The 12,084-nt window shown below is 43.6% G+C and overlaps 1 protein-coding gene across 9 annotated transcripts in view; it reads right to left on the bottom strand.

Annotated features, from left to right (window-relative positions):
* Window positions 1–12,084, bottom strand: part of YEATS2 (YEATS domain containing 2) — a 1,675,245-nt gene that overhangs the window by 870,042 nt on the left and 793,119 nt on the right. For 8 of the 9 annotated variants that reach the window (XM_033957686.1, XM_033957691.1, XM_033957693.1 and 5 more), the window contains one exon: window positions 8,860–9,096. The exons of the other annotated variant lie outside the window; for it this stretch is intronic. In XM_033957686.1, the coding sequence (XP_033813577.1) occupies window positions 8,860–9,096 (237 nt within the window). The remainder of the gene's footprint in view (window positions 1–8,859; window positions 9,097–12,084) is intronic. 9 annotated transcript variants of the gene reach the window in all.

The raw sequence follows: 12,084 nt of genomic DNA, 5'->3' as shown, positions 1-12,084 counted from the left end.
AAAATGAACTGGATAGATAGTTGGAACATAGATTAGCTACATGGAAATCCAATCAATTACATAAAATAATATAATTAAGTTGCCAACATTGACTCCTTTGCATTAATGACAATGTCATCCGAGACAATAGCCTAAAAGATAGACAAAAAGGAGGAATAAAAGTAATAAAACAATTTGTGTTGGCTGTACATATTTTAAAAATTATTTTAATAAATAGGACTAAAAAAGGCATTATGAAAAAATAAATATATAAAAACCATTGTGGATGACACAACCATGAATGAAAACGGTAATAATTAAAAAAAACATAAGAGCATTCTCCAAATAAAAATGTGATAATAGTATATTAACCATTGTGAAAAAAATTATATACACATATATTTTACAGACAAAGATAAATAACCCAATGTGTTAACTAAAAACTTTAAATATAGTGTGCTTGATAGCAGCAACAGACACCATAAGTAAAAACTAGTACGTCTTTGTCAGAAACATCATAAAAGCAGTGGATAAAGCAGGGTGAGGGAGAGCATCCGGAATTTCTCTTTGACTAGAAATTTGTTGAGATCTCTGAGATCTAGAATGGGTCGTAGTCCTCCCATCTTATTTGGAATTGATACTTAAAAATTTGACTAGGAGTTTCATTTCATTTCCATAACCTTTTTAAGGTTCATTGTTTATTCCCCCCTATTGTTTTTTATAATTGTCTTCTTTTCTATCAGCAATTTGTATTTCTCTACTCATCCTTTCCTCTCGTGTTTACATGTTTGTACTGTTAGTCTTTAACACGTTACGTATGTTTAGTTTCTCCTTGTTTTGCTGCCCCCTAATTGTATGTAATTTTAATGATATGTTCATCGCTTAGAAATTTGAGTAAGCGATTAATCAAATATACAATAAACTTAAAACTTGATAGAGGAACTTCTTCGATGACATTTAGAAGAAAGAGGGATTGAATCTCTTGAAGGAGATCAAAAGAATAGCCTTACTGGGTCAGACCAATGGTCCATCAAGCCCAGTAGCCCGTTCTCACAGTGGCCAATCCAGGTCAATAGTACCAGGCCAAAACCCAAGGTGTAGCAATATTCCATGCTACAGGGCAAGCAGTGGCTTCCCCCATGTCTTTCTCAATAACAGACTATGGACTTTTCCTCCAAGAACTTGTCCAAACCTTTCTTAAAACCAGCTACGCTATCTGCTCTTACCACATCCTCTGGTAACTATTCTCTGAGTGAAAAAAAATTTCCTCCTATTGGTTTTAAGAGTATTTCCCTGCAACTTCATCGAGTGTCCCCTACTCTTTGTAATTTCTGATGGAGTGAAAAATTGATCCACTTATACCCGTTCTACTCAACGTCTCTTTTCCAAGCTGAAGAGCCCTAACCATTTTAGTCTTTCCTCATACAAGAGAAGTTCCATCCCCTTTAACATCTTGGTCGCCCTTCTTTGAACCTTTTCTAGCACCACAATATCTTTCTTGAGATAAGGAGACCAGAATTGAACCAAATACTCTAAATGAGGTAGCACCATGGAGCGATACAAGGGCATTATGACATTCATAGTCTTGTTAACCATCCCATTTTTAATAATTCCCAGCATCCTGATTGCTTTTTTGACCACCGCCACACATTGGGCGGAAGGTTTCATTGTATTGTCTACAATGTCACCCAGATCCTTTTCTTGGGCTCTAACCTCCAAGGTGGACCCTAGCATCTGGTAACTGTGATTCAGGTTATTCATCCCAATGTGCATCACTTTGCATTTGTCTACATTAAATTTCATCTACCACTTGGACGCCCAGTCTTCCAATTTCCTAAGGTCCACATGCAATTTTTCACAATCCGCATGCGTTTTAACTTTGAACAGTTTAGTGTCATCAGCAAATTTAATCACCTCACTCATCGTTCCCATTTCCAGATCATTTATAAATAAGTTAAATAGCACTATTCCCAGTACACACCCCTGAACCACTCCACTGTTTACTCTCCTCAACTGAGAGAAATGACCATTTAACCCTACTCTCTGTTTTCTATCCGATAACCAATTCCTAATCCACAACTGAATTTCGCCACCTATCCCATGATTCTTTAATTTTCTCAGGAACCTCTCGTGAGGAACTTTATGAAAAGCTTTCTGAAAATCTAGATACACTCTATCAACCGGCAGCTAGCTTTATCCACATGATTATTCACACCTTCAAAGAAGTGAAGCAAATTTGTGAGGCAAGATCTCCCTCAGCTGAACCCATGCTGACTCTGTCTCATTAAATCATGTTTGTCTACGTATTCCACAATTTTATTTTTTTATAATCGTTTCTACCATTTTGCCTGGCACTGAAGTGAGGCTTACCATTCTGTAATTTCCGGGATCTCTCCTGGAGCCTTTTTAAAAAATCAGCGTTAACATTGGCCACCCTCCAATCTTCAGGTACTACAGATGATTTTAGTGACAGGTTACAGATCACTAACAGAAGGTCAGCAATTTCATGTTTGAGTTCTTTTAGTACCCTAGGATGTATACCATCCAGTCCTGGTGATTTATCACCTTTTAACTTGTCGATTTGGCTCAGTACATCGAGCTCCAGCAGATGCTTCATATTCTTTATAGTGTCAAAGAAGGGCTCCTACAATTTGAGATCCATCCTGGACAGTGGGCACGGGAACAAGGCCATCTACCACCCCGTGGAGCGGTGAATGGTTCTTGTCCATGCAGTTAAGGGAGGAAACGCGTGCGGTCATCGATCGCGTGCTGACCCCTCCCTCCTTCCTACCTACCAGCTGAATCGATCTCCCTCCTTCCCCCTTACCTTCGCAGCGCGTTAGTAAAGTAACTTGCTCAAGCCGGCCGAGCCTGCCTGCAGTCGCTTGCATCTGTGGGCAGAAGCTTCTCCTCTGATTCAAGTGGAAGTTGCATCAGAGGAGAAGCTTCCACCCACAGATGCACGCGACTGCAGGCAGGCTTGGCCAGCTTGAGCAAGTTACTTTACTAACGCGGCAAAAAGGTAAGAGGGAGGGAGATTTTCAGGCCGTATGAGGGGTGTTGAAGGGAGGTGAGGTGATGGGAGGAAAGGGTGGGGAGAAGAGGCTGAAGGGAAATGGGGATGACAGAGTGGGCAGAAGACACTGAAGGGAAATGGGGAACAGAGAGTGGGAGAAGACGCTGGAAGGGAAGAAGACAGAGATGCCAGACTATGGGGGGAGCGGAGGGAAGAAGATGGGTGCCAGACCAATTGGGGGGTGAAGGGAGGGGCACATTAACAGAGCAAATGGAAGACGCAGAGAGAAGACAGACAGTGAATGGAAGGAATTGAATGAGAAGATGAGGAAAACAGAAACCAGACAACAAAGGTAGAAAAATACATTTCTATTTATTTATTTTATGCTTTAGGATAAAGTAGTATATTAGTTGTGTTGATAAAATGTTTTAAACAAAGCCCTGCCAGCTGAACATCTCTTTCTCTAGTTCAGCAGCCGGGACTCCTGCTTGCAGCATCTTCTCTGATTTTGAGTGTGCTGCAGCATACAGGGGCAGGAAGAGAGGCACCGGCGTAAGCTAACTTGCAACTTCCTGCTTTCTGCTGCCGATACGAAAGCAAAAGGCAGGAAGTTGCAAGTTAGCTGATGCCAGTGCCTTTCTTCCTGCCCCTGTATGCCATAGCACACTTAAAATCAGAGCACAAGAGGCAAGCAGGAGTCCTGGCAGCTTCTCTCCCCACCCCTGGACCAGCAGCGGCAGCTCAGTGTGATTTTAACTTAGACACATAGATGCCGCTAGCATTAGTTTAGACTTGAATTCTTCAGGCAGCCACGGGGCCTTTGTTAGGCCCATTCGAAGATGCGAGGCAGGCTGGCCTAGCAAAAGCCCTAAGGCTGCCTGATGAAACAGTGGCTAAACTAATCCTAGCTGCAGCTGTGTGACTAAGTTAAAACCACACAGTGAACTGCCAGTAGCCTAGAGAGAGGAGGTATGCTGGCAGTGAAGGAGGGAAGGGAAAAGGGGTACCGCTGAACATGGGGAGCAGGAAAGGGAGAAGGGGTACTGCTGGACAGGGGGGAGGAGGGAAGGGAGGAGTACTGCTGGACAGAGGGGAGGAGGGAAGGGAGAAGGAGTACTGCTGGACAGGGGGGAGGAGGGAAGGGGTACTTCTGGATGGGGGGAGGTAAAAGGAAGGGAGAAGAGGTGCTGCTGGACCTGGCAGAAAGGGAGGGAAAGGAAAGGTGCTACACACTGGAGGGGAGGGTGAGATGGTGCATGGGGAGAGCATGTTGAGTTGGGGGTGGGAAGGAGGGATGCCACTTGAGGGAAGAGGAAAGGACAGAGAGTGAAAGCATTGGAATTATGAAGAGGGCGATATGGATGGGAAGGAGAAATGGAGAAAGGGAAGAAGGCAGAGTGTGAAAAGTTGGACTCATGGAGAGAGAGATGTTGGTTGGGGGAGGGAAGGAGGATCAGAGGAGAAGCATGCAGGAAGAAGAGAGAAAAAAATGTTAGACTGGTGGAAAGGGGGGAGAAATGTTGGATTGGGAGGGGGACCAGAAAGGAGGAAGGGAAAGAGAAATGTTACACTGGGGGGGGGGAGAGGAGAGATAACAAAAGGAAAGGAGAGATTTCAGACCAGGGAATGAAAGTGAAGGAAGGGAGTCCGGTAGCGCTATAGAAATAATAGTAGTAGCAGAGATGCCAGATTATGGGAAGGAGAGGAGAGATATGCCAGACTGGGAATGGAGGAAAGGAAAGAGAGATGTCGGACCACTGGGGGGGAGGGAAGGAGAGAAATGTCAGATCATGGAAATAGGGAGGGAAGGAGAGAGAGATAGGAAGGGAAGGGAAGGAAGACATGGAAAAGTAGATTTTGAAAAGCAGAAAAATTGAATGTTAAGTTAATGCCAAAGATGAATGCAAGGTAGAAAGTGGATAAGAAGGCACTGGAAACATAGTTAAAAGCACAGAAAAATAACATCACCAGACAACAAAGGTATGGAAAATGATTTTATATATAGTGATTGAAATGTGTCAGTTTTGAGACTTTATATCTACTGTGTATATTGTGTGTATATGAAAAATGAATGGAAAAAATTGCATTACAATTAGTAAGGGGGTTGGATCTAGGGAAGAGCTTGGGTGGGTCTACTGTGGAGTTTGGGAAATCTATGGTTGGGGGTACTCAGTTGATATTTGCTAGACTTCTCTGCTGGCATGCCCTATTGGCATTTCAGGGCCTGTCTGGAGGGCCTCTGCTTATGCGTGGATGTCAATGTGATGATGTCACACATGCTTGTGATGTCATCACGGTGACGTCTGTGCATTTCTGGGTGCCTCAAGCCGCGGCCACTACCTTTACTTTGCCCCGGCTCAAGAAAGTTTGAGAGACACTGGGTTAGACACTGCCATCCTACTTTGCACCAGAGAATCTCTTCTATTTTTCTTCTTGGTTATATCCATTTTGCTCATGTTCAGTTTACCCCTTTAACTTTCCACTTTGATTCACTTGCATTCTTACACTTTTTGCTTGTTTACTTCATGATTTCACTCACATTCAATGTGCTTCTCACAGAGGTCCCATGAAGGTCCCACAAGGTCACATGAAGGGTCACACTAAAGGGCCCTTTGGAGAAGCCCACCTGGTCTGCTGTCTATTTAAAGTTGCTGGGCCATTGCTTCTTTCTAGGTGGGCGGGGCTTCAGATCAGCAGCCTGTTCTCTCATTGGGGTAAGGAGGGACTGGATAGAAAATCTTCCTCTTTACCCTGCAAATCTGCCCATGGAAAAGATATCCCTGGATAGCTGTAGTATCTCAGCAATTGTTTTAGCTGATATTTGCCGATTTACAAAAATCAGGTCATGGACATGGGCAACAATTTCAGGATTTGACACTGTTTGAGGCCTCCCAGACTTGCAGCATCTTCGGTCTTAAAATCTCCACAATGAAAGTTTGCACACCACTTCTTCACTGTGGATTATGATGGACATTGTCACTCAATGTTCGCTTCATACATTCATGGATTTCCTTTTGAGTTTTCTTCTACAGGAATAGGAATTTCATGATGGCTCCAAGTTCCACACTTGAAAATTCCACACTTTTTGTTGACATGGTTCAATCAATGATCTGAATCAATGTCAAAATACACCATTACAATTCTGCAAATTGGCTTTGTAAAATAAAATAATATTCTCTTCAGTTACAGTGGCAAAATAATGCTCAGAATTTAGGAAGTTGGTTGGGCTGAGAACTTTTTATTATTATTTATTTATAATTTTAACAATTGACAATAATTATAAGTCAATAAAAGCAAACATACAATGTAAACTGAAATTAAAAATTAAATCAAAATTCCAAATTGCTTAAAGGATATCAGCCTATACAACATAATATTAGTCCGCAACTTTAGAGACAAAGCTGGAGAAAAAACTGAAATAAAGCAACCAAGAAACTAAGTATCAGGCAAACTAAAGAGGCGATCTGACTGCTCTTGAACAATTCTATTTAGAGCTAGCTTGAGAGCAGAGAAGCTCATGAAGACTCTCTATCAGAGATAAACTTAGATAGCTGCTGTAGATCATAGAATACATATCTATTCCCCCCAAATGTCATAACACACTTACAGGGATATCTTAGGACAAAGGTTGCCCCTAGCTGTACAGCCTGAGGTCTCAATATTAGAAATTGCTTTCTTCATCTCTGGGTTGAACGAGATACATCAGGGTACATCCTTATATTTGTCATAAATGGAACATCTTTATACTTAAAAAATATCTTAAGCTTCCAATCCCTATCTGAATCAATTGCAAACTGTACTATTAATGTAGCAGGAACCTGAATCTCAGTATCAGACCTCTCTAGAAACTGTGTCAAATCCAAACTATGAACAGATAAATTCTGCTGATTTGGATTTGGATTTTGAAATTTAGCTCTCGTTGGAAGGTAATATATTTTTGAGAGAGATGGGTACGAGATTTCTGGTATCTTCAAAATTTCAGACAAATATCTTTTAAACATAGCTAGGTTGTACTTTCGGAAAATTAATAATTCGGAGATTACTTCTCTTAACAGAGTTTTACAGCATTTCTTGTTTAAAGTGCAAACTAGCACTGTCCTTGACCCAAGTCAGAGCTTGTACTTCCAAAGTTTTTACTTTAGTCTCAATGTCGCATGTTTTATTCTCCAAACTTGATACTTTATTTTTGAGTTCTAAATTTTCTGAAAGAACAGTAGTACAGCGTGAAGATAATTGTTGAATTTGACTCTCCAGTGAAGTTTGCATATTTGATATGGCCTCCTATATGGATTCCATGGTAATTACCTTAGGCCTTTGTAAGGGAACAATTTCAATTCCAGGATTCCCTGCTGTGCCCACAGTACCAATGACCACCTCAGGTATCAAAGAAACTTCTTGGGCTCACAAAATACCTGTAGCTGCCTGAGTGCTTGAAGAATCTCCTTGAACTTGCGGTGATCTTGAAAACTCCTCCTTCCCCCTTCCAAGGTCGGTCCTCCCGCTCAGAAGGGACAGCAAGACAGCATCCCGAGCAGGCACGTCGAAAAATGATTCCTCCATCGCAATTGGACTGCTAGGCGGACTTTGCTCATCCGGAGATAAGGTGGCAGCCTCGAAGGAGAGATCCCGCGCCTCAGCTTGCATGCTCTCTCCAGATGTAGAAACCTCTGGATGTAGGGTTCGTGAGCCGCGATCGACAAAGAGATCCATTGGGCCTAATGGTGCCGCTGCTTCAACGGGAAACACCCATATTTTCGATTTCCTTTTCACCATAGCACTTTAGGAAACCTTCACCATGAACGCGACAGCGTCTCCACAGATACCTCAGACCGCCATCATGGGGCAGGCTGAGAACTTTTTAGCACCTCCTCAAATTAAAGCATTTTTTCATAACAGCCAGAGAGGAATGAGTAAGTTATACTGCAGAAAGAGAATAATATATTTATAAATACACAAAGTGAAAAGTGAACAACTTACTCCTGGCGGAATTTTGCTTCACCCTCCACAGGATGTGCAAAATTAGGTGTAGGCACGGGCAACAGTGGCTCTGCTTGCTCTTTTCCCCTCCAGTGCTATACTCCCATGGGCAAGAGTTGGAGGAAGTGAACTGCTGGTTTAATCCTGACTGTTTATATGAACCACTATCACATGGTTCACATAAACAGATCTAAGCACAGGAGTGACCTATTATGCAGCAGATCACTTCCTGTCTGACACAGAAGCTCAACAAGGGAGGGAACAAAAGAGTGAGCAGGGCTGCCATGGCTAGAAATGAGAAGGGGGCCAGAAAAAAGGTGTGTTTGCAATGAGGGATTGGGGCAGAGTAAAGGGATGAATCATATGCTAGGGGATAGGAATTGGGGGCAGAATAAATAGGTGAACGTGACATGGGAAATTTGGGGGCAGAGTAAAAGAATACTAATTGCCTTAGCCATGGGGTCAGAGCAGCAAGTTGAAGGCTTGCCATGGGGGATGGGGAAGAAAGAAAGACAGAGATAGCTGGGGAAATGAGGGTAAAGAAGGAGATGTTAGGGTACTGCATGTGGGAGAAGACTAGGAGTAGGCGAAATTATGGATCATGTTGGGATTTAAAGGGAGACAGAATTACAGTTGGGGTGAAAGAGGGAACTGAGGAAGTTGGAGCTTGAGAAAGGAAAAAGGCAAGTAGGGATTTCAGATCTTATGATGGGGGAATTCCTATGCAAAGTACTACAAATAAATGCTACATAAGTTTACAGAATTTTCAATTTTTGGGCATAGAATTCTGCCAGCAGTAATACCTGAATACAGAAATTAGAAATATATGATTATACCTAAGAATGAGATGCTAACCAGCTATAACATGCAAAATAATACTGCAATACCTGACACAATCTTGCAGCTCATGGTGATTGGCTGAAAGGATTTTCCGGGTGACTCTGGATGAAAGAGAGTCTGACCCTGGGAGACTATTTTGCAACTGGCAGTGATAGGCTGAAATGCAGAATTACCAGGAGATCCAAACATAATCTTTTGTGTTCCTGATTTGGTAGGAGTTCGCTCTAGTGAAGACTGAAGAGGGCAGGAGGAGGAAAGTTTCTCTGTTTCACCAACCGGACATCCTAATTAAAAGAAAACAGCAAACTTTATAATCCCCTCAACAAAACTGCCTATTCATTCTCTCTTAAACCAAATATGGTGACAATTTTTAGAGCATGGGGGTTTCCCTTTAAAAATCCACTAGTTGTCTGGTGTTCGGAGGTCTCTTACCCAGCATTCTTTGTAGGTGAAGATTAAATAACATGCTACGATTTCAAAATCTAATCCTAGTGCAAACTTCAGCCAGGTTCCCATTTTCCTTATGTGAGAGAGGTCAATGTTTAATTTAAGTTTTCCATGGATAAATATCTGTTTACCAAAAGAAATGCCTCTGAAAATTATTTATCAGAATTTAGAAACAAGAAAAAGCAGAAACAAACAGTAGAGCAGGGGTGCCCAACACGTCGATCGCGATCGACAGGTCGTTCGCTCAGGCGACCCCAGTCGATCGCAGAGCGGGTTCCCTTCTTTTTTTCCCATCCTGATTGGCCCGCCTCTTGAAGAACGCCGGCCAATCAGAGTGCTGGAAGGGCGGGGTGAAGGGTCGGTGGGGGATGGAGCTCAGCGCACCACAAGAAATAGAAGCGCCTGTAATGATTGAGGTAAGAGCCGAGGCCTAGTGCTGCCCGATATACAATTTTAAAACCCCCAAAATCGGCCTCCCAATCAGTGGCGTACCGGGGGGGAGGGGCGGTCTGCCCCCGCCCCGGGTGCACGGCTTGGAGGGATGCACAGCCGTCCGTCCTCCTGCCCTTCCTTTCCCCCGGTCCACGCTCGGGGCCCGCACCTGCCTGGTCCTGTACCGCCGCCCAAATGGTGCTGTTGGTTATCGCCAGACTCGCGGGAGTTGACGGCACCATTCGCGCGTCGGTGCGGGACCAGGCAGGCGCGAGCCCCGAGCGCGGACCGGGGGAAAGGAAGGGCAGGATGACCCGGACCTGGCCGGCTGTGCACCCCTTCTAAATCCATTGTACTTGTCTTTTATTCAGTTCCACTAATGAGCATTGTGACACATGGGGCAGTTCTTGGAGGTATGTCTCTTCTGCATTTCTTTGTTTTCCTGTGCCTAAGTATTCTATTAATTTAACTTCCTTGTTCCTGTGGGGATCTCCAAAGGGGACGAATGGGAGACAGCCGGTGGCAGGTGGTACTTTAGCAATTCTTGCAGGTTGCCATAGGCCTCAGGTCTTCCCTTTGCCTGGTCCTGCCCCTCCTCTGAGTCAGAGACAGGATTGGGGCAGAGGGAAGACAGCTCCTGAGACCTATGGCAACCTGCAAGGATCGCTAAAGTACCAGCGATCCTCTCTGCAGACTGCTCTCTGCTGGAATTAGGTAAATGGATGTGGGGAGGGCAGGCCTTCGGGAGGGGGGGTGCAGTCCTTCAAGGGGTAGTGCAGGCCTTCAGGGGGGGAGTCAACCTTTGGGGGGAATGTGCAGACCTTCAAGAGGGGGTCAGTGAAACACATGTACATTTCTTTTTCTGGGGGCCCTGGTGTAGAAGTACATGGAGGGAGGGAGAGAAGGGGTTCAAAGAGACGTACATATGCCGGACTTTGGGGAAAATAAATAATGGGTCTTAAAAATAGAGGAGAGGGAGAGAGATGGTGGACAATGGGATTTAGGGAGGGAAGGAACAGACAGGGAAGAAGTTGGAAACAAGGGATGGTATGGAGGGAGGAATAGAGATACTGGATAGGAAGGTAATTGGGAAGAGAAAGGGAGAGATGGTGGACCCTGGGGGGTGGGGGAAGGAGGGAGAGATGAAGGATGAAAGGGTAGTTGAGAACAGGTGGATCTGTGGATGGTGATGAAAAAAAGGAAAGATGCCAGACTTGGGGGGAGGGAAGGGAAACAGAAGGGTTGGACAGAGATGGAAGATGGATGGTTAGCATGGTGAAAGAAGAAAACAACAAATGGGCAGGAGACCCTGGCAAGTGAGTTATCAGAAGACAACCAGAGCCTGAGACCAACAAGATTTGAATAATGTCCAGACAACAAAGGTAGTAAAAATGATTTTATTTTCAATTTAGTGATCAAAATGTGGCCATTTTGAGAATTTAAATCTGCAGTCTATATTTTGCACTATGGCCCCCTTTTACTAAACCACAATAGCGTTTTTTAGCGCAGGGAGCCTATGAGCATTGAGAGCAGCGCAGGGCATTCAGCGTAGCTCCCTGCGCTAAAACCCGCTATTGTCTATTTTTGTATGGTTGTTACTGAAGTGACATTGCATAAAGTCATCTGCCTTGATCTCTTTGAAAAAAAAACCCAGAATATAAATGATAATTAACATTTTCTCTGCGTACAGTGTGCTTTGTGTTTTAAAAAATTTTATTGTTGGTAGATCATTTTGACTTGGTCATTTTAAAAGTAGCTCGCAAGCCCAAAAAGTGTGGGCACCCCTGCAGTAGAGGAGTGAAAGAATATATACCATTTTAAAATCCAAGATAATGGATTATACCAAGCTACTTGTACCATATACAGTATTCTCCATTGACTGCAGGATTCAAGTCCTTACAGCAAGAAAAATGTCACCGATGTAGCCCAGAAGAGGAAGCTACACCAGAGCCTCACCACACGTATATCACTTCCCACCTGCTACTGTCTCAGTCTATTGGGAGGTGGACAGGTATATGAGGTATCCTGTCCACACAGGTATATGAGGTACCCTGGAACATAGGTGCTATAGATTAGTAGCTTTGTTTTCTCTAAGGACAAGAGGGATGTCTTCACAGAATGCTACAGGATGTGTCCAACACAAAAGGAAAAAATATGATAAATGAATGCCATAGCAACAGACAGACACCAATAAATTTTTGTTGACAATTAGTCTTAGCCTTTCCTTTATATTTTTGGGAAGGCAGCCGGGAACTAACCACCAGGAATCCGACCACAGTAACCCAGTAGATGAGGGCAGATAAAGACCTGGATGGTCCATCCAGTGTGCCCAACAAGGCAAAGCTGCATCTGCCACTCTGTTCAGGTTATACTCATTCATAGTTTGGTTTTTT

The sequence above is a fragment of the Geotrypetes seraphini genome, chromosome 9 (genome assembly GCF_902459505.1).
Source record: "Geotrypetes seraphini chromosome 9, aGeoSer1.1, whole genome shotgun sequence".
Classification (NCBI taxonomy): Eukaryota; Metazoa; Chordata; class Amphibia; order Gymnophiona; family Dermophiidae; genus Geotrypetes; species Geotrypetes seraphini.
This window is presented reverse-complemented; position numbering and strand designations above follow the sequence as displayed.